This window comes from Lycium barbarum, chromosome 3, assembly GCF_019175385.1.
Source record: "Lycium barbarum isolate Lr01 chromosome 3, ASM1917538v2, whole genome shotgun sequence".
Taxonomy (NCBI): Eukaryota; Viridiplantae; Streptophyta; class Magnoliopsida; order Solanales; family Solanaceae; genus Lycium; species Lycium barbarum.
In genome coordinates, this window is record NC_083339.1 from 29,915,394 (window position 1) to 29,938,565 (window position 23,172).

General features: G+C 34.1%; 1 protein-coding gene and 1 non-coding gene across 2 annotated transcripts; both read right to left on the reverse strand.

Moving 5' to 3' along the window:
* Positions 1–4,944: 4,944 nt before the first annotated feature.
* On the reverse strand, positions 4,945–9,912 carry LOC132630916 (ferritin-4, chloroplastic-like). The gene is made up of 8 exons (XM_060346499.1): positions 9,569–9,912; positions 6,381–6,464; positions 6,234–6,294; positions 6,039–6,126; positions 5,746–5,809; positions 5,592–5,655; positions 5,443–5,506; positions 4,945–5,329 (listed from the first exon to the last, which is right to left on the reverse strand). Exons 1-8 carry the CDS (start codon positions 9,850–9,852, stop codon positions 5,277–5,279), a joined length of 762 nt encoding a protein of 253 aa, XP_060202482.1. The 5' UTR covers positions 9,853–9,912; the 3' UTR covers positions 4,945–5,276.
* Positions 5,884–5,986, reverse strand: LOC132634596 (U6 spliceosomal RNA). Its single transcript, XR_009580295.1, has one exon. It is a non-coding gene; the product is annotated as a U6 spliceosomal RNA (small nuclear RNA).
* Positions 9,913–23,172: the final 13,260 nt, after the last annotated feature.

Consider the following 23,172-nt stretch of genomic DNA (forward strand, 5'->3'; position numbering starts at 1 on the left):
TCTTTTTTTTTTGGTAGTTGCATCAAAACTTTGAAAATGTAAATTATGATATTGCTGAGCCAATTCCTCCTAATGTCAATATGTATGAATTGACGAAAATGATTGAAGACCTTTGAAGATTTGGAATTCCTCTTTCTTTTTAAGTTTATGAAACTAGAGAAAAAATTTGTAACTTGTATGCTTTGTGAATTTACAAATTTATTGATAAAATTACTTTCTTTTTAAATTTGTGTCCACTTGCAGAATTCAATTATAACTTCAAACAAGCAAAAAAAAAAAAAAAAAAAAAACCTGATTTACCATCCCATCCCTACCAATCCAAGCTTGGATAACTCATAACCTGGTGCGTAGGCTGTGACAAATAATATTTCCTCTCCCCACTCCCACAAAAAAAAAAAAAAAAAAAAAAAAAAAAATCACTAATAGCCCCTTAAGGGAAGCCCAAAACTGGAAAAGCTAGGGCCGATCCTCATGGGTTCGGGTTGAGTCCATCCTAGCTCGGTTGATATGCTTATGTTTATGTATCTGTATATATTGTCACAAGGATTAGTGAGTTTAAAATTGGAAAAATTTCGTAAATAAAGCTATTTGCGCCCAGATTTACAAAAAATAGCAAGATTTTGCTTAATTACGAAATGTAGCAACATTTTGGTTTCAAAATGTAGCGAAATATATTGTATCCGTGCACATAAAAATAGCGAAATACACTGTATCTGCACTCATAATAAGTGTATCCGCGCCATACAATATCTTTGCCTAACTGAATATAAGATCAACTTACATACATTTCAATACACTTTACAGTCATCACCCAAAAAAACGCCACACATACAACTTACATGAATACAACTGACACTTTACATATACACAACATATACTTGTATATCAGTGTATTACACTAGTATTTTATGAGATACAATTGTATCATCAACAGAAACTACCCCGATCACTACCGATGTAAGCTTAACCATGGAGGCGTGAATCACCAGTTTGTCTCTTGGTGACACTTTATTTATTTAATTTGTGTAAAGTAGCATTACATAATGAAATTTTACCCCGAGTGATCCCATATTTTCTTCATGTAAGTTGCAAAACTTTTTCTTCTTCCCTGAACCTGAACCCTTGTTTTGGTAATCATATAGTGTTGATTCAGCAATAACTTTGAGTTCGACGCGAGGATCTCACCAAAGAAGATGTAGAATAGAAACGTCGGCAATGGGCAGAGAGAGATGTACATGATTGACATACGCATCAAAATATACACCTAAAAAAGGGATACACTATAAAATCCCCAAACTAGCATTATGTTAAATGCTCTACTTTCACCTTCGATTCTGACCAATAAAAAAAAATTCTTTTCTATTTAATTTCGATTCCGACCAATAAAAAAAAAATCTTTTCTATTTAATTTCTCCTAGCATTGGGAACCTCATTTTTTTTCTTTGGAGACGTTTCTTTTTCCGCCCCCACCCCTAGCGCTTCACTTCCGATTATTTGGAAGAATCAACTTACGTCTCCCTTCTACCACTCATAAGTTCACTTCAACCCATAATTATATTTTTGAAAAAGAAGAAAGCCTTTTGTCAAGGGGAAGACCTCAGAAGGTGCAATATACGTGTGAAAAACAAAAGGATAGGATAAAATAAAAGGTGCTCCAGTTAGTATACCAAACCGAATAAGAACAGAATTTTGAGTTAAAAATAAATGAACGAGTTGGTGAAATGTCTCCAGATACTTGCTGCGCAGTACATTACAAGAACTGGTTTTAGTTCACATGCATTCGCGTTTTGTTCTTATACAACATAGTATACCACATTTTATTTAATTGTGAACATCGTAGGAAGAGAATTTAAATTCCACCTACTTGATCTTGATAAATTTGTTTAACCACAAGCACATAAGTTAATGATAATTTTTGCAACAAAGGACTTATAGGAGCTGATTCACTTTCAAGTTTTACTTCATCTACTTCATTTTATGTGATAGTAATATTTAACTTGGTATAAAACTTAAGAAAGGAAAGATGTTTAAAAAGCATTCCACTAAGAGTAAATAGTAAATTTAAAGATTCCTTAATTTAAAATATGGAAATATATCTGTAGACATCGAAATTTTAATAGAATTAATCCATACAAAATTTGGATTAAATTCTAAGTTATTGAAATGTTGACCAAGTCAAATTTTAGCTAATACAGTCAGATTAATTATTTAAGTCAAAATTACATGACTTGAATGAAATCCAAATTACATTTGGGTTAGTTCCATTAAATTGGGCCTCTACAAGACGAGCCCAACCCCTATCTTTTTAGCCCAAGGTCGGCTAGAAATACATAGAGACTAAAATACCCCCAAGCTCTAACTCACATCTATATAAAGGGGTCGCACCTCCCCTTTTGAAGACATCTTAAAAATTGCAGAGCATCTTGATTAGAGGCAAAGGAGAGCAACAACATCCACATTAGTCTTCTCCAAATGTCTTCAACAAGAAGGAGAGTTCGAGAGATGTCTTCCCTCAAGAACAATCCAAAGAGCTGCTCAAAGTTCTTCCAAGATTCAACACATCAACAGAAATTCATTCTTCATTCGAAAAAGACGCTACATTGGCACTCGAATCAAGACGAACAACACGGAGATTAGAATCAAGAGATACATCCAGAATTGTACTCACAAAATAATTAATAAATATTTTTTTCTCACATTTGTTTTCTGATTGCAGTTATTAATTTTTTGCTAGAAAAATTTATTGCGAACAATATCATTTCATTAAATAGACTAAAAAGACAAAAATGTTACATAAAATAAAACACAAGGAGTATAATTTTCTAACGCCCTGGTAATTACTCGGCATCTTTCTCATTAATTACTCGGCATCTTTCTCATTCTTTCTTTTATTTCTAGGTGAGGGACAAGGGTTTCTTAGTTTAGCTAGTTTAATTTCTTGGCTTTTAAATACTAAAATAAGATTTTTCATCCATTTGTTAATGAAATAAAACTGAAACTAATTATTTAGAAACAATGTAAACAAAGAAAGATGACAATCAAACAAAATAAGAAAAAAAATGAAAGAGAGCAGGGAGGAAGCAAATAATAGAAAAGCCAACAAACCGTTTGACCAGGGTCCCATTATAACCACCTTAAGAAACAATAGGACTTGGAATCTTTGATCAAAAGAATAAGTAGAAAAACAAAATTCCAAAAACAATCTGCCTACTCAACATATTTATTTCCTTCCCTCAGATACTCAGATTTTTTTTTTTTCAAAATTATCCAAATCTTAACAAGTACTATTCCCTCTGTCCTAATTTATGTGGCACCTTCCGGATTTTGAGTGTTAAATAAGCTCTTTTTCGATCACGATTTTTTCATATGCCATTGTTGATTATAATGACTTATAGTATTTTTCACATTGTTTTTTTTTTGTTAAAAAAAAAGGGGGGCAGTCTGGTGCACAAAGCATGCAACGTTAGCGGGTTCGGAAAAAAGCCGCACCCCAAGGGGTGTGATGTAGACAACCTAACCTAATGCAATCATTTGTGTCTGCTTCCACGGCTCGAACCTCTGACCTATAAGTCACACGGAGATGATTTTACTGTTGCTCCAAAGCCCACTTCAAATATATAAAATTTATTTCAAGAAATGTAAATATTCCATATTCAAATTCACAGTCAAAATTGAAAGGTTTAATTTTAGAAATTCGAACTATGCCACATAAATTGGAACAAGAAGAGTATTAAACTACTTCAATGATTTTTTTTTTTTTTGGTTAATAGAAAGAAAGTATAATTTGTGTGAACTTAAAAGGCCTTTCCATCTTATTGGATGTTGTTTTCTACTTTGTCTAATCCTTTTAGATTTTCTGCTTTTAAAATATTAGTCATATCTATGATAAAACTCATTATCCATGGCATATAAATAACTAGCAAGGTCAAAGTGATGTTTTATAGAGAAGAAAATGAGGAAGCTTTGCCTCTACTTCAACTTCAACAGCTCATTTCTACTTCCTACTAAGAACTTCAACTTCAAGAGCTCATTTCTGTTTCCAACTAAGTGTAGTTTTCTTACTGTTAGAAACAAAGGTATGGTATACTCACTGAAAATTGTGAATGGTATATTTCATTTAGGTGATTTTTTTTTTTAATGATAGATTTTGTTTAGCTGATTTTAAAATGTATAGCTACCCGCCAAAATAATAGTTGACAAATATATATTTTTTGTATATTAATGTTATATATGCATAAGAATATACATATTGTATACATAGTTATGGTATATTTGGCTAGTGGCTGTAATTTTTTTTTTTTTTTTTTTTTTTTTTTTTTTTTTTGCGATTGGCCAAATTCTGTAACTTTCCCATTTATTTTTGTCACATCTAAGGCCTAATTTGACGAATTGTAATAGCGGGGAGTAGAAGTGGATTGGTGAATCTTTACAAGGATATGGAGGGTTGTGAAGGATACAATGATATACAAGTAATGTGGGAGATGATTCATTCCAATGTCAATGAAACCAAATGCAAGAAAAGGTCTTTTTGCTGGAGGTTTCAGTACAAGACAGTTCAAGCATCTAAAGTCAACTTCAATAGAGTTTGATACATATAGAATGTGCTTGTTAATTTCTTTCTCATGGGAAATGAGACCTCAATAAGTATATGAGATACGCATTTATTTAGACATCATCGAATTGCTTTGACTTACTATATCCATATGGATTATGTCCTCTATTCCACCACCGTGTATTGATGGGTGGTGAGGCCCCGTATTGATTATGTCATAAGTTTTTCACTAATCAGAACATTTTTTATTCTCACTTCGGTTCATTGGCACTAATTTTTCTATTTGACTTCTGGAAATGTACTTCACGTAGCTTGGCAAGGAAATTTTGAATAGTGGGTGTCGGACATCCCTTTACATTGAAGACCTATTGTTCATGCAAGTTGGGATCCAGTTTGGTCAATCGACTTCTTCTTAAGTAGTTGTTTTGTACATGATCTCATAGATATTCCTACATAAATGTAATTACCCTAATGGTAATGGACCATTAAACTAGCAAACTTAGCAAGATGAGAACTCTCCTTTTATTCCTCATCAAACTACTTTTATTTCTTGAAAACAAGCTGCCATATTGATCTTCCAGGATTAAGCCTATACATGACTTGAATTCTAAGTGATAACATAAACATATTATTACATTATTGGACAACAACACAAGTTCTAAATGTTGAAACAGCATATAGTATAGCCTAATAATCTAAGATAAATGAGACTGCACTGTGGACTTCAAGCTGCACCATTAGCCTCATGTAAAAGCATCTGATCAAAGTGCCACACTCCTGTAAGTAAAGAAATATATTAGTATTAATTAGGTAGGGATATACTTAGTAGGTAAGTCTAATGCCGTGTGAAATTTAGTTACTAGTAAGTTTGAGATGATAAATGATCATACCATGTCCTTTCCCAACCATCCTTAGCTGAGTTACATATTCTGCAATTTTCTTAATAGCCTCGACCTGCCGAAACGACTAGGATAATGAACTCACTTGAAAATTAAAGTATTAAGCAAATGATCTCTTCAATGTTAACAATTCAACTTACCTGCTCGGCCAAAAATTCTCGTTCAACAAAATCTTGCATTTCAGAGTCATTGTTCCGATCAGCCACACTGTTGTTCATCAAGATTGAAGTGTAAGTATGCTAATAATGGGTTTAAAACCGTCAATGATGTACGGAAGAAAAAGAAAAGGTTTTTACGCTATGCAGGGTCAGAAGTTTCTCATTTGTTAGCTTCTCCAAGGACAAAGCCAGTTCCATTGCTGCATCATAAACAGATAAAGAGTCAGAGCTAATAATGTGCATAATCCAACATATCAAGGAGCAAAATATTGACGTAAATTTGGACCATTTCTCAATTTGTGCGTGTCATTCTTATGAAGGGGCCATACTAATTTCTTATGTATCATTCCAATATAATCGGATTTGCCGGAAGGTACACATTATTGATATAAGAGATTAACGCTTCTAAAATAATGCAAGAAAACTAACCATGTAACGCGTCTCCCTTATCAACATGATCAAATTCAGAGGGAGGCATCATAATAGAGTGTAGCTTCACTCTTCCTCCTCGGATATTCTGTTATTCATAAAACGCAAGGAAAAATAAACAAATGATACTAATGTTTTTCTTACGCAGTGTGTAATTCTAGTGTGCTTTTTAAATTTTATGGTTTTGAAAGGCACCTGATAATGCATTAACTTCTCAGCATGTTCCCTTTCTTCTTCACTTGACTCCTTGAAGAATCTGGTACCAAATTAGATTTTCTCAATTAACATATGAATATTGAAAACGGAAAATTTGGCAGGATATTGATGGTTTCTACTCATTACTTTGCGAGGCCATTTAGAGCTATGTTGTCTCTGTCAAAGTAGGCGTACATTGAGTGGTATACATAAGAAACGTTGTACTCCACACTGCAATCAAATTCACAACGAACCAATTTAGCAAAACAATTTAACATAAATGGACAGAGTAAAAATATATATGCTATCAATATAATTTTAACCTATTATAGCATATAACCTGTCTTGTTTTTCAGGTTACCGGTCTCACTTTTTATGGACAATTAATTATATGTAGATATCTTTTAGATGACCTTTTACACTACCAATGTATACAAGTTATTCTTAGCAAATATAGAAAAACATTACGTAGTTCGATTCAACAGAAGGCATGTCAAAGGATATAAGAAGGGAAAAACGAAATACTTTTTCCAATAAATGGACCAAGAAATCTTATTACAAAGACCAAAAAAAGGGGGAAGTGAAACTCGTTAACTCTTCATAAAGAGCAGCTAAAATACTTTAATCCTCTTCAGCGTCTATATTTTGGGGTTTTTCACTTTTCTTTCGAAGCTTGGCAATAATTTTACTTTCTTTTATTATGGATGAAAATTATGTATATACAATAGATGTCAGTTTAGCATATTATATAACATAGCAAGGTTACTATAGTAAATCAGCTAATAACTATTCTAAGAAGTACTACTCCCTCCGTCTCAATTTATAGTAAGTCAGCTAATAACTATTCGAAGAATGTCATCTTTCTATATTTAGTAACAATTCAATTTCAAATTTACCTTTTTACTTTTAATGAAATGATTTCTAATCACAAATTTCTATGATTTGTTTGGGACCACAAGTTTCAAAAGTCTTCCTTTATTTTTTAAACTTCGTGTCTAGTCAAACATCATCATATAAAATGTGAGGGAGGGAGTAATAAACAAACTACAACTTTCAGCTTTTTAAGCTGTATCCCAAATTAGCTGTTTAATTAAGTTAAGGCCAACCATGTGACCTTATGAACATGCCTTGAATTCAAGTATATTCTAGTATATCTACCCATGATTTTTCTCTACCCCTTTTAGATCTATTTTAATTCTATTGCGTAGATCCTCGGACGGCGGATATGCATCCATGACAGTACTAAAAGAAATAGGGGTTTCTGCTGAACTGTGCTGCATCTTGTCTCAAAATTTAAAGCTGTTAGACGACGACAACAACAACAACAACAACAACAACAACAACCCAGTGAAATCCCACATCGTGGGGTCTGGAGAGGGTAGAGTGTACGCAGACCTTACTCCTACCAAGGTAGGACGGCTGTTTCCGAAAAACCCTCAGCTCAATAAAAGCATAAAAAGAAGTCAGATAAGATTAAGAGATTCAGATAAGAGATTCAAAGCGATATGGAAATGAAATAATGCAAGCGACACAGATAACACAGGATAATCAAAGCACAGGAAATAACAGATAATAGCAGAAATCGGAGCAGATAACACAGGATAATCAAAGCACAGGAAATAACAGATAATAACAGAAATCGGAGCACAAGAAATTATATTGCAATAATGCGACTACTAATAAGAACAGATAACGAGACTATCTACTAGCCTTCTACCCTAATTTGGGTCCTCCAAACCATCCTATCTAAGGTCATGTCCTCGGTAAGCTGTAGTTGCGTCATGTCGTGTCTAATTACCTCTCCCCAATACTTCTTCGGCCTACCCCTACCTCGTCTGAAACCATCCTTGGCCAACCTCTCACACCTCCGCACTGGGGCATCTGTGTCTCTCCTCTTCACATGCCCAAACCATCTCAATCTCGCTTCTCGCATCTTGTCTTCCACCGAGGCCACCCCTACCTTATCCCGAATATCCTCATTCCTAATCCTGTCACTCCTGGTGTGGCCACACATCCATCTCAACATTCTCATCTCAGCAACTTTCATCTTTTGAACGTGAGAGATCTTAACTAGCCAACACTCCGCCCCATACAGCATAGTCGGTCTAACCACCACTTTGTAGAACTTGCCCTTAAGTTTTGGTGGCACCTTCTTGTCACATAGCACTCCGGAAGCAAGCCTCCATTTCATCCACCCTGCCCCAATACGATGTGTGACATCATCGTCAATCTCCCCGCTGCCTTGCACAATAGACCCAAGGTACTTGAAACTATTTTTCTTCTGGATGGCCTGGGTACCAAGCCTTACTTCCAAGTCAGCCTCCTGAGGTGCTTCACTGAACTTACACTCCAAGTACTCTGTCTTGATCCTACTCAGCTTAAACCCTTTAGACTCCAGAGTATGTGTCAAACACTCCAGCTTAGCGTTAACTCCGCTACGAGTCTCGTCAATCAGGATTATGTCGTCCGTTAGACATAACATATTTTTATAAACTTATTTGTGCTTTGAATTCGTCCTTTCACATGCGAATATAATTCTTTTCTTTCGTGAGATAAACATGTGAAAATTCTTTTTAATTAAGGGTGTCAGTAACTTGAATCCAGGACCTTTGTCTGTCCATATATCATGATATACAGTGTGTCATCTCATGTGAAATCTTAAGTTGTTAAAGATGTACTTTTATTTATTTATTTATTTATTTATTTATTTGTCTTCAATAGTTTTTATTCCCTCTATTGCAATTTACATGTCTTACTTTTTATTTTATAGTTTGTTTAAAAAAGAATGTCATTTTCTATATTTAGTGTAACTCTTTAATTCCAAAATCTCACATGACATGTTTAAGATCACAAAATTTAGATAACAATTTAATACATTATACACATCTTTAGCTAAAGACTACAAGATTTAGTAGGCGTTTGGCCTTGAAAACCAAATATTTTCCCCTTTATTTGGAATTTTGGAGTTGGGAGTTGAAGATAGAGTTGTGTTTGATTATAGTTTTTGCAAAGAGTATTTGGTTGTTTGAATGTATTGAAAGTGAAAAAAGGTGAAAACAAAGTTTTAAAGTTTTCATGACCAAACGTTGATTTTCAAATAAAATGAAATAATTTTCCGGAAAAAAGTGAAATTCTCATGATCAAACGGAGCCTTAAAGTTTTTTTTAGTTAAGTTTCGTGTCCAATCAAACTAGGACACATCAATTGAAACGGAGGGAGTCCTTAACAAACCCTAAAATCTGAAAGGAAAAAAAACAGAGATTCAATAGCAATCAGAGCATTCATGAGGGAACTAATTCACTAGAAACAAGAATTAAGAGAGGGAAAGAACTGACTTGATCTGCTCATTGATAGCAGCTTCACATTCCTCTGCAAACCTCTGGCGAGCGAGTGAAGTTTGTGGGGTTATAGGAACCATAAATTCATCCTTCTTCACTTCATCAAATGGCTCAAACACCACACCTGTAAGTGCCCCATCATTTGTAGCACAAAGTTTAAATTGTTTCCTAGGAAAAGCAACATTTGAAGCAAAGGAAACAGAGTCACAAGAAGAAGAAAATGATAATGATGGAGTTTTCAAGGGACTAATAAGAAGACTAGTAGTAACTGAAACTGCCATTATTTAAGAATTTAGAAAACTAAGAATTGAGAAATGAGAAATGAGAAAGATGATATATGCAGATTGGGATTAGCAGAGAGATATATAGAAGGTTGATGAAAGTGTTCAAGTGGAATACGATTAAGTTGGGCCGATGAGGGAGTGACACGTGGGGTTTGTCGACTAGTCCAATTGTACGAGGCGTGTGGCGGGCTCGTGGCCCTAATCCAAAAAGTGAGACTTAAGGTTTTTCCGGAATCTATCATTACATCTTAGGTGTCATTGAGTCTGGATTGTAGTATTGGACTTTTGCTTCCACCCTCTTTTGGTTTGTTTTTTCTTTTCTAACTTGCTTAATATTTATCTTTACTACTAACATCAAATGTTTTCCAGATTTTTTGTCATTTGAGTATGTAAATTTTGTTTGGTTTCTCACTTATATATATATATATATATATATATATATATATATATATATATATATATATATATATATATATATATATATATATACACGATATCCGCATTGGAGCTCCACTATATTCAGATTCGCGCCGCGTAGGGCCCATTCGATGAAACGCTCCCTATCAAAGATTTTTCTATTACCCAAAGCTATATATATATATATATATACGGTATCCGCATTGGAGCTCCACTATATTCAGATTCGCGTCGCGTAGGGCCCATTCGATGAAACGCTCCCTATCAAAGATTTTTCTATTACCCAAAGCTCGAACCCAAGACCTCTGTTTAAGGGAGAAACAGCCTCATCCACTGCACCATATCTTTTGGTGGTGTTTGAGTATATATATAACATATAAAGATTTTTATATAATCACGTAACTTTGACGGTAAGACCTCATTTGTTGTTATTAAGATTGTGATATTTGAATCTGAATAAAAATCAATATATAATGTAAAGCTAGGCATAGACAATCCTATGTGGCACCACTCTATGGCCTCTATTGGCATTTATTTTTTTTCTCCTTTTTTTTTGAGTTTTTCCCCCATTTCTTTTAATTATTTTATTTTAACAAATCATCTCCATAACTCATACCTCTTAATTACTCCATTAGTAATACTAAGTTAGCCACGTAACAACACATTCAAGTAGGTACATTAAAAGGACAATTAATTATTAATAATCTTTTTAAAAACAGATATCTCTTACATTCATGATCCAGGTCTCTTCAGATTTCTCATATGTATATATGCTCCTTAATTTTCCTTTAAATAACAATACGACCTATTTGAGTTTGATAGAGAGCACAAAACTTTGTCCCTTCCTGTAACACCCCGTACCTTTAACCTAAGTTTTGACCATGATTCCAGACTTAGAAAATCAGATAAAGAATGTGGGAATTGGAATTTCCCTGTTCAGTTATAAGATGGGGGTTTACGCCCATGAACAGTGACCGTATTTCAGTATACGGGCCGTAATTCAAGTCCTAAACTGGTACCAAGGATTTCTGAGCATTCTGAAATTTGACATTTGGACGTCAAATGGTTAAATACGAACCGTATTTCAAAACGTATTTGGAATTTGGGAAACATCCTTGATGAAAGTTGTAGATCTTTGAAATATCATTCCAACGGTATATTATGGGGGTCAAACGGACATCTGTGCAAAGAGTTATGACCATTTTACTGAAGAGACGCAGTGTAGTCCGTATTTCAAAATACGGCCAGTATTTAACTGGGCGGAAATTTTAATTTTCCAGAACAGTATATATTCGTCCGTATCAGTTAACATCATTATTTTTCATTCCTTCAAACCCTAGAACGACCTCTTACCCTCTCCCATCATCAAGAACAACAAGGTAAGCCTACTCTAATTATTCCAAGTCAATTCTAATACATATCCTTGTAATCTAGACAAGAAATCATCATTCCAAAACTAGGGTTTTCAAGAAAACCCATCTCAAGGTTCAAGAATTCAAGGTTTGGAAATCTTCTTCAAAGCTCAAGTCTTTAATTCAAGTTTTGGAGCGACTAAGGTATGTAGGGTTACTATCTACGTGTGGGAACATCATTGTTTTTCCCCACGCCTCCTAATCCATAAAGTATGAAACTTTACAAAACTAGGGTTTCTATTCTATACTATGCTCATGATAACCCTAGGTCCATGTCCATGATTATATTATGTATGAATTGCTACTATTCTATCACTGTGTTCTTAATAACTTCATATGATTATTGAGAATCAGTCCGTAATCCATGAAAACTCATATCTCGTATTCTATGGGTTCTTGCATGCATATTTTTAAATAAAAATGGTTATTTCATGAAACCATGTTTACAAGTTATTTCGTGAAATCATGAGTACAAGACAAGTACAAGTTAATTCACGAAAATCATGGGCTTGTTAGCCAACTATATTATGTTCATGTTTTTGGGAGTTGCACGAATTACCGAGAAGGCTAAGATAGCCTGAAATTATGTAGCCACCATAGGACAAGGATCGCTCCGCCTAGTTAGGACGATACCTTAATTTTACACTGAATGGATCCATCAGGCACGTTACCACCTTATACCCTGGCAAGGTATGAGGGCTCTGTTGGTCCGGCGAGGTACCAGACTCCACGTACCCACGTGGTGATATCACATGTCGGTTTATGAAATGCTCTCCCTACTTATCATGTTTTACTTATGTTATATATATATATATATATATATATATATATATATATATATATATATATATATATATATATGTACTCATGCTCATGATCATGTTCATGTCCAGGTTTTCAGTTTCAGTTCTTATCATGTTATTTCATGTCCCATGTTATTTCATTCAGTTGCTTTACATACCAGTACATTCAATGTGCTGACATCCCCTTTTATTGCCCGGGGGCCTGCATTTCACGATGCAGGTACGTATTTACAGGACGCCACATCTGCTCAGTAGGATTTGCTCGTATCAGCTCATTGGTGAGCCCCATCTCATTCGGGATTTAGTTAGTTATATTTATTTTACTAGTCATGCATTTAAAGGTATGCTGGGGGCCTTATCCCAGCAAGTACGTTTTCTAGTCAAGATTCACGATTAGAGGTTTCATAGACTAGCTAGTTTAGTTATGTTAGACATGCAAGGTGTTTAGCCATCTTTGGATCAACTCATGTTATTTCCGCATTTATGATTTAAACAAGTATTACATTAAATTATTATGACATCTCATGCTTTATAAAAGTTCATCACGTTCATGCTATATTTCCGCTCATGTATGCCTCATGATGATTCAGCAAGCCACGTGGTTCGCTCGGCCACATACAGTATGGCACCGAGTGCCGTGTTACGCCAGGTCATGGTTCGGGGCGTGACACTTCCCATTCGCAATCGTGCATTAAGCTTTTATTTTTTCATTTTACTTCTTACGTCTTATTGATCATATAATTAATGTTTAAGATTTTGATCTCTCATATAATGATAAATTGCTAAAGTTTTGTTTCAATAACTTATGAGATGATATTCCTTGTTTCAGGAGAAACCAATTGATCGACGTTGTTCTTCCGTAGACAATTGAATATAATTCTACTTAGAATTGCGCCAACAATACAAATGAGGTAGGTGACATGTCTTTTTAATGGGAGTTTCATTCTATGGCATGTTTTTTTACAACTCTTTTTCTTGAATAATATCCTCTATGGGTTTTTGTTTTTTTAATTGTCATTATGTCGGGTATATTGGATTTTCAAATGTGTATTTATACGGTAGCCTCCATTAACTATTCCTCCATTTTTCATATTCTATTGTAAACAATTAATATAACATCAATAGAGCAATATTGTGATTTGGAACGTTTCTTCACTTCTTTCGCAATTTAATAAGTCATAATTACCAGCAAAGTTATTGGGTATGATAATGAAAGGCATTTAGGTAGCATATATCATTCCTCTCCTCATTTCATAATTTTTGCGACAGAAAATTTTCTCTTCTTTTTTGTCCTGCCTCATTTTGTTGGTGTTTTTGTCCTTCATTTTCATCTTAGTACTCCTATATTCGACTCATCTACAACACATACTATGGTAAGCTTTTCCATGTCCTAATAGATTTCGTTTTTGTAAATACTAAAAATTATGTACTTTTTTAGTGTGAAGGGAATTGCTTGTAGGTTGGTTGGAGGATAAGTCACAAGAGATAGTAAAAATTTGCAAAACAGAGATATAAGAGTCGTTTGAGGTAGTTTCTACTGTGATGTGCATTGTGGTAGAATCTCTTTTGATTGTAGGTTGAGTCGGAAAGGTATATCACATGAGACAACGAAAATTGCAAAATGAAGGTAAGAGTCTTTCAAGGTAGTTTTTTGTGACGCATATTGTTGTAGTTTTCTATTTTATTTCTATTATTGTGTTTATTTTTTAACTGCTCTTGAGTTTTTGATAGGTGCCGGAATTAAAATGCTCTTAAGTTTTTGATAGGGGTGTAGGTTTGTGTGTGTGTTGCTGTTCCTCTTTTAATATGTTATAGGCTTGTAGTTATAGTGCTAATTCATATTTAATAAGTTTGTCTTTTGGTAGGCTTAAAATGCCTATTTTGAAATTTACGAGTGATTGTACCAAGTTCACATTGTATTTGATTATATTTACGTTGTTTACAATTAGTATTATTATCTCTACATGCTCCCGAAACAAATGACAATATCAGAAAATATTATTTTTTTGCTCCAAGAAAATTGATATTGTGTATACATGCATATGCAAACAATAGGGGAACATAAAGAACCACAATTAAGAAGGATTCAACTTCCTCGAATATGCTAAAGGGCTTTTGATAGGCTTTAAAGATGTTGTCTCAACAATTTCTTAATCTGCTATGGCAAAACAAATTTAGAAGACGCATTTGAAATTATAAGAGCGGGGTCACTTAAAAAGGTTCTCATCAACAACAACTATTGAGAAATACTAAATCAATGCATTTAAAGGTTCTCATAAATAGTAACTATGTATTGAGAAACGCTGGATCAATGTAATTTATAAACATGTAATTGTTATTAGCTAAATGACACAGAAATGTGATTGAAAGATGGGGGCCGGGGGGTGGGGGGTGGGGGGTGGGGTGGGGAAGAGAGAGCGCGCTAAGATTATTTAAAAAGTTTTTTTCTTAAAAAAAAAAATTCCTTTCAAATATAAAGCATGAATCATGAAAATATAAGTAAAAGTAATCAAGAGGGAGAAAAATCTAGAATTTTTTCATGAAATTAGTGAAAGGAAAAAGGAAAATTTGCTTGATTTAGCTGAAATTGTGTAAAATTTGAGGGAAAGAAGTTAACTTAAAAACAATTTTTGCCTAATCATTTTGATGAAATAAATGAAACAGATGTGATTAAATCGTCAATGTTATTTTCAATCTTTAGAAAAAGGACCAAAGATTATGTTACTAATATTACCGCGTGAAGCGCTGATAGATTCACTAGTCTAAATAATATGTGTATAAGATCTAGATGTCTGAATCTGAAATAAATATTATTTGAATATTAAGACGTAGTGTTAAGATCTAAATACTAAATATTTAATAATATTTTATCAACATCTGAATATATAAATTTGTCTGTATTTAACAATTAACAAATATAAAAGTTAATAAAATACTACGTTAATCAATAAAATGTTTTTAAAAAGTATATGACGGTTGGTGGTGGTGATGGCTAGCGGTGGTCGTTGTGGGTGCCGATTGGGGATGGTGTTGGCTAATAATGATGGTGTTGTGGGTAAGTAGTAGTTAGAGGTGATGGTGATTGAAAATAATTTATGATGGTAGTAGTGGGTTCTGGCGGCTAATGGTTGTGGTGGATGATAACGATAGCTAATGGTGGTGGTGAATGACAATGGTGATTGACGATATATAGCGGTAAGTGTAACAGTAGTTGACAATAGTTGCAATGATGGTTGTGGTAAATAGATGAAATTGGTGAACACTCATTCTTGTAGATATCTTTCAATAGACATCTTAGTGATATTAATACTTTGTTATAGATCTTACACAGTCAGATCTATTCAGACCCATTAAGTGATTGTAAAAAAAAAAAAAAATTGTACTTAATAACTAAGATATGAATGGTTTAGATTGAGACTAAAAAACAAATAGACTTAATGACTAAGATTTGAATGATTGTGTTAGACTTGCTGTCACTAGGATCTATAACCGTAGGAAAAAGGGTGAAAATAAGGCTTAATTGTAAATGTTTTATTAACTAATTATTATGTGTATGTATTTCTAGCAGTTTAGGTAGTTATTATTTGTTATTTTCTATTATATATAAGTGTCCAAGAGGTACTAACACAACATTGACTGGTTGTACCAACAACTATATAAATTGTACACTTTAATCAACTATTTTTTTATCTCACGTGGACATATGTCATAATACTGAATATTTTTTCTCTTCTCATGTATACGCGTTTGCACTTCAATTTTAATTCTCTGACACATTTATTTCCTCCGCACACTACTTTTGACTTTTCACGTTCTTTAAAAATTAATAAATGAAGTACTCCTTCCGTCCCATATTACTTGTCCACATTACTATATAAATTGTACACTTTAACCAACTACTTTTTTATCCCACGTGGACATATGTCATAGTACTGAATATCAATTTTAATTCTCCGACACATAAGTGTCCAAGAGGGACTAACACAACATTGACTGGCTGTACCAACAACTATATAAATTGTACACTTTAACCAACTACTTTTTCATCCCACGTGGACATATGTCATAGTACTGAATATTTATTCTCTTCTCATGTATACACGTATGCACTTCAATTTTAATTCTCCGACACATATTTATTTCCTCCGTGCACTATTTTTGACTTTTCACGTTCTTTAAGAATTAATAAATGAAGTACTCCCTCTGTCCCATATTACTTGGCCACATTACTATATAAATTGTACACTTTAACCAACTACATTTTTATCCCACGTGGACATATGTCATAATACTGAATATCAATTTTAATTCTCTGACACATATTTATATCCTCCGTGCACTTTTACTAATTCACTTTTGACTTTTCACGTTCTTTAAGAATTAATAAATGAAGTACTCCCTCCGTCCCATATTACTTGGCCACATACCAACTACTTTTTTATCCCACGTGGACATATGTCATAGTACTGAATATTTAGTCTCTCTCATTTTTCTATTATATTTTTTTATTATATATATAAAAAGTGTCCAAGAGGGACGAACACAGGAACAATAAGTTGTACAAAAAACAACTGAAATTGTACTCTAAGCAGGGACTAGCATGTGTACATTTAAGAAGTTTAACATTAATTCTACCTCTTGTGTGTTTACTTCTTAAGTCCCCACGTATCCGCAGTGTCTCAATTGTTCTTTCATTTCCTTCATTTGACATATACTCCCTCTGTCTTAATTTAAATGTCTAAGTTTGACTAGACACGGAGTTTAAGAAATAAAGATAAACTTTTGAATCTTGTGGTTCTAAATTAAAAATGTGTATAATATAATAAAATATCCTTTGAATCTTGTGATTATAAACTTAACATATAGGATATTTGAATCGTCAACTTACTAAATATAAAAACAGGTGGACATAACAAAAATAAGATAAATTTTAACAATAATAGGGTATATAAGTGTCCAAGAGGGACGAACACAACAACAATAAGTTGTACAAAAAGCAACTGAAATTGTACTCTAATCAGGGACTAACATGTGTACATTTCAGAAGTTTAACATTAATTCTACCTCTTGTGTATTTATTTTTTTAGTCCCCATGTGTCCGCAGTGTCTCAATTGTCCTTCATTTCCTTCATTTGGCATATACTCCCTCTGTCTCAATTTAAGTGTCTAAGTTTGACTAGACACGGAGTTTAAGAAATAAAGATAGACTTTTCAATCTTGTGGTTCTAAATTTAAAATGTGTATAATATAATAAAATATCCTTTGAATCTTGTGATTATAAACTTGACATGTAAGATATTTGAATCGTCAACTTACTAAATATAAAAACAGGTGGACATAGCCAAAATAAGATAAATTTTAATAACAATTGAGAAATTAAGGGGAAAAATAAGAGGAAAAGAAACAAAATATGGAGACTCACTAAGGAGAATCACGGTATCCTTTACAAAATATACAAACCATAAAGACTAACTGAAGTGAGTAACCAAATTAATCATGTTGGGCCCCGTACATCGCACGGGCATAGTTTGCTAGTATTGTACTAAGAATGGTTCAGACCTTAAGACATTAAGTGCATTTATTTACATTAAGATCTAAGCACTTATTTGGTCCGAGTAGATCTTAATCATTAGATCTTGAACAAAGTCTTATTTTCAATCAGAGGTATTTTTGTATGGATAACTTTTACACCACTCATTTCATAATCACCAGCTCCACCACCATCCACCCCGACCACCGTCCCCCACCCACCACCACCACCACCCCATCCCCCACCCATCACTAACCCCTTATCACCACTAACCACCTCTGCCATCACAACCACCACCGCAACCAACCGTCACCGTCACTACAACAACAACGCACTAGCTCCACCATAATAACAACTAACACTACCACCATTACTAGCCACTACCATCAACCATCACCACCATCACCACTACAAAGCATCTTCACTATCACTAACGGACATAAATGTTTCCTTCTTTTATCAAATAATAATTTTATTTGTTGAATTTATATTTATTTTCTATTGTTTAGTTACTTTTTTATTTCAATTGTATATTTATTATGTTTAAAATAAATACATTATGCACATTCAGATGTTGAAAAATAAACTGTCTTAAGCATTCAGTAATTAGATCTAGAGACAACATCTTGATCATTCAGACGTGCATTCAGATTCAGACGTCTTAGTCTTAATGAAAACAATTGAGACCTAAGCCTTGATTATTAGATGTAGTAATATTGTTTCTGTATTTGTAAAGCTTATTCTATTGGTTGGCAGTAAATAATAGTTGAAGTGTTTCTCTTATTTCTGTGTTGTGTTTGGAAGTCTACAGATTAAAGTTAGGAAAGTTTCTGGGTTCCTAATATTTTTTTGTATCAGAGCCTTCACGGTTTCAAACAGAATTGAGGGAAGGATTAAAGGGTTAGAGAAGACAATGGACGAAGTACAAGAGGAGGTTGGTGTTGACACCCAATTTTGTTCCTCCTCTATTCCAATTTATTTCCTCGGGCTTTTAAATTCGTTAACGAGCTAAATACTTCGTTTTCGCTACTATTTTTTTATTTTTTACTACTATTAATATCCTTACTTTCATTTTTATTATTTTACTATCAACATTACGAGCATTACTTTATCACAATTTTTAATGGCTCGTCATCATTTTATTATTTTGGATTTTGTGTCCTTTATTTTCTACATATTAATCACTAATATTGTACTAGTTATTAAATTAGAAGCCCAAAAATAATAAAGGAGGAAAAGGGCCAAATTCGGATTCCCCACCAACCCACATTTTAATCCATTACCTTTAAGACCATTGTCCATTTTAAACAAAATTCGTCCAGCCCACTATTTCTAACCACTCACTAGCCCATTACCTACACTTACCCGATCCAGCCCAATTAATTCCCCATGACCCGTGACCCGACCGGCCCAACCCATCTCCCTTCACTTATTCATCATCAACCCTAACAAAATTAACCTATCCGCATAACTCCTTTCTCTCTCCCTTCCCTTCCTCTCTCTTCACGCCTCATCCATTTTCAGGCGAAACTCAGTCCCCTTTCAACCATGGCAGGCTTTGTCACCCCATTTCCGGATTAAAACAGCCACGCACTCGTCCCTTTCATCTCTTTCCCCTTTCACACAAGGTCCATATTTCCCAACAACAATTGCAGATGTTGACCCTCCCATTTTCGTGCAATCCAGTCCTGCTGCTTCTCTCTCCTCCCTCTCTCACCTTCAACGAAAATAGAAAATCTCAGAAGCCCTTTGTGTTCTTACAGACCTTGCATGACTTAAATCGGGTGGGATAATTAATAGGCTGTCACGGGTTCAACATTGAAAGAGCGTTTTCATCCTTTTTTTTGTTTTCTTGTGTTTGTTTCGATCCGAGCTCTAACGAGTTTCTTGTCCGTGTGTAGGGTAGAATCTTGCTTTAGCAGTCTTTCAGATTTTTCGAGTACAAGTTTTAAAGGGTTTTTGTCCATTTCCCTTTGTGTCTGATCAGTGTTACAACAAGACCCCTAACGTTATGATTTTTGAAAGAATTTGATTTCAAATCCCGCCCAAAAAATTAAAACCCTAGGTCGATTTACACCTATAAAATAACGCTAAAGTTCTCAGCCGAAGGGATTTTGGAGGGAGAGACACGAATATTTTCTCTCACAACAGTCTTGAGTTTTCCTTTTTTTTAATCTGGTTTTGAACTTTAAAAATCAGAAAAACACTTTTTGTTGAAATTTGAGAATTATGACGAAAGATTAAATTCTTGACGATTCATTAACTTCCGTCGTTGTTCGGCAAAAGCATTTTCAATTACGACAGAATACTTTAATTTTGACTCGAGTGTCGAATCTGTCAATACGAGAGTATATTCGAGGCTTTGACGTCCCACTTCACTGCACCACGAACAGGTACAATCTGATGCTATTTGGGTTTATCGTCTTGTGAAATTCTGTTAGTTGAAGTTCCGTTAGTTGAAATCCTGTTCTTATTGGATATTTGTTAGTTCATTAGTTATTAGGTATGACTTATCATGAATCTTGCTTAGTTGTGGGTCTGCTAGGTTAACCTAGATTAATCAACACATTTCATGCTCTGATTATGCTATCTTGATTGCTGTTTGGCTAAGTGTAAGCTAATTTGGTCTGAATCTCGTTTGCGATACATTTGATGATTCATAAGTATGATTAAAGGATGTTATGTTTGATTATGTCTGCGCTTATAAGTGTGATAACATGAACAATGGGACTGTCAATTTGTTTTACAAATCAGTAGGTGTTTACTTGTGGAATTTGGGATAAATATGGGTCTGATTTAGGTTATAGCATCTGTTGCGCTATGTGTTTAAGGAACATGAGCCTGTCCAGATCGTTCGAGTTTATTAAAAGCTGGTTTTAGATGATTTCAGCCAAGTATAGTCACAATGTGGTTATCTACACTTGTTCATTTCACATTTCACCTATACGATGCTTCCCATGCGTCTTTAGTATTTCCTTTGTTCTTTAAAAGATCTGGTTCAAACGAAAGGCTTGTATCATAGTCGGGATTAGTAAGTACCAGATTTGGGAATTTAAAAAGAGGCTAAATTCTGTTGTTATTTCATCATAGGGGCTGTTTCTCTATTGAGTTTTGTTGTTCACTTATTTGATTACTCATTCCCTCCACCCTTCGTTAAAATTGTGCTACTGTTCCTCTACTTCGATTGCTCTCTACATTTGGTCATGTCCAATTATGCAGTGGTAGATTTGTTTGATTTAGCTATGACTATCATATGATTACCTTGAAAGATTGTTGTTGTGTGTGTATTAGTGATCTAGTCCAACATACATTTTGTACATGTATATTTTCAAATCCCTTTTACTTGTAGTGTTCTTTATATTTGCCATAAGAATCATATTTCCTCCATTCTCACTATCGCTTTCTTTGTTTTGCATGAACACCGGAGCCGGAGAGTTTTCACCTCGAAACTCAACGATACCGCTTACGGAGTGCACACCCTTCCATCGCCTATACTCTTATTTCGCTTGACTGAAGTTGGCAGAATACCGCTGCCCTTTACGAAGGCCAAAATGGCTTCATTTTTTTTTATCATTCTATGTTCCTTTGATTTGCCCATTAGCGTGTTTAAAACTCCTTATATGACTAACCTCGTTATTTCCATTTTTTATGTCATTGATTGATTAACGTGAGGCACTATATAATTATAGCCAAATTTTACTTAAGGTCCACTTTATTTAATAATAGACAGTAGGCGTTTATTTAGAATAGAACATTTAGAATATAAAGGGAATTGAGCAAGCCATTAGCTATCTTCATTCAACCCACTTTAGCTTCCGCCCAACATTTGAAATATATTTGTGGAAACAACCTTTACATAGTTTATATTGAACTAGTACTTCTTCTATAACATAGTTTATATTGAACTAATACTTTTTCTATAAAACCCTTTAAAAAGTTTATTAATATTAATCTTACAAATGACTGTTCTAATTTATTAATCGGTATAATTTATTTTCTCCAAATACATATAAACGTTACACATCCCGTTTCTTCTGTTTATTTATAACTGAACCTTTTTATGCAAATTATAATTTTCTACAAATCCTATCTTAAATAGCATTACTATATTTCTTGTCTATAACTTTAGCAATACTTTCTCCAAATACTTATAAAATGTTGTACAAATCCATACTTCCCTTGGTTTATTTATAACTAAAGTCTTTTTATACAAACTATTATCCTTTTCATAAATCTTATTTAAAACAGCATGTTCATATTTTTACTATAACCTTAGCAACACCCACGAGATACATTCTCAAATATGTAAAATATTACATCTACATTCTTAGCCTAATTAGATTTGAGTTCGGTCGGTTAACCATTATTAATGGAATTTAGAGGATGCTTAATACCTTCCCTCTAGATTAGTTGAACCCGTACCTAGAATCATTTGGTTTCGTAAACTTTAAAATCAACTTTAAAAGTAACTTTAATAGACTTTAGGTGTCCTAATTCACCGTAAATAATTAGGTGGCGACTCCCAACTTTAATTAACCCCGGAATTACCGGAATGTTATAAACTATTTTGACCCCGGTTAAAATAGGATATAACAGCTTGGCGACTCTGCTGGGGATTCACTTAGGTTCTAACTATAACGGGCTTAGTTTTAATTAGGCTTTGTGTGCTTGTTTTAATTACTTTATTTTGTTGCTAACTGTTTTGTACATGCTATTAATTGTTTGTTTGATATAAACTGTTTAAGTGTTACTGCTTTGATAAACTGTCATTCCGTATCATTTTCCTCCACTCCTGGAAAATTCACACAAATTCACACACTTAAAGCGGTTTCGCGGTTCGCGGCCGTACATTACAAAATCACCCTTTAGTTGGATTGATCTTGTGGATTTAGTCGATCGGCGGTGGAGTCGACAGCCACGGACTTTCCACTCCCAAGTTGTCCACTTGGGAGAACCTGTGTCATAAGAAACCCACTCTTAGTCAACCTAGGGTAGAGCTAAACCAACACCCTTTATAGGGAGCATACATTTCATGACCTAGGAGGCTTAATACCCTTGGTGTATTAAGCCCATTAGATGACTTTACCCAAACGTCCGAGTGGGTCCACGGCCCCAAGTGACACCAATCATACTTTATGTGCATGTTTGAAGGATA

What these genes read in the sequence shown, in the direction of transcription:
- LOC132630916 (XM_060346499.1), bottom strand. Translation starts at nt 9,852, where the DNA reads ATGGCAGTTTCAGTTACTACTAGTCTTCTTATTAGTCCCTTGAAAACT. An exon ending in GCTCTAAATGGCCTCGCAAA is followed by an intron (nt 6,295 to 6,380) that starts GTAATGAGTAGA and finishes ATTTGGTACCAG; the next exon opens with ATTCTTCAAGGAGTCAAGTG. An exon ending in GAGAATTTTTGGCCGAGCAG is followed by an intron (nt 5,507 to 5,591) that starts GTAAGTTGAATT and finishes TCGTTTCGGCAG; the next exon opens with GTCGAGGCTATTAAGAAAAT.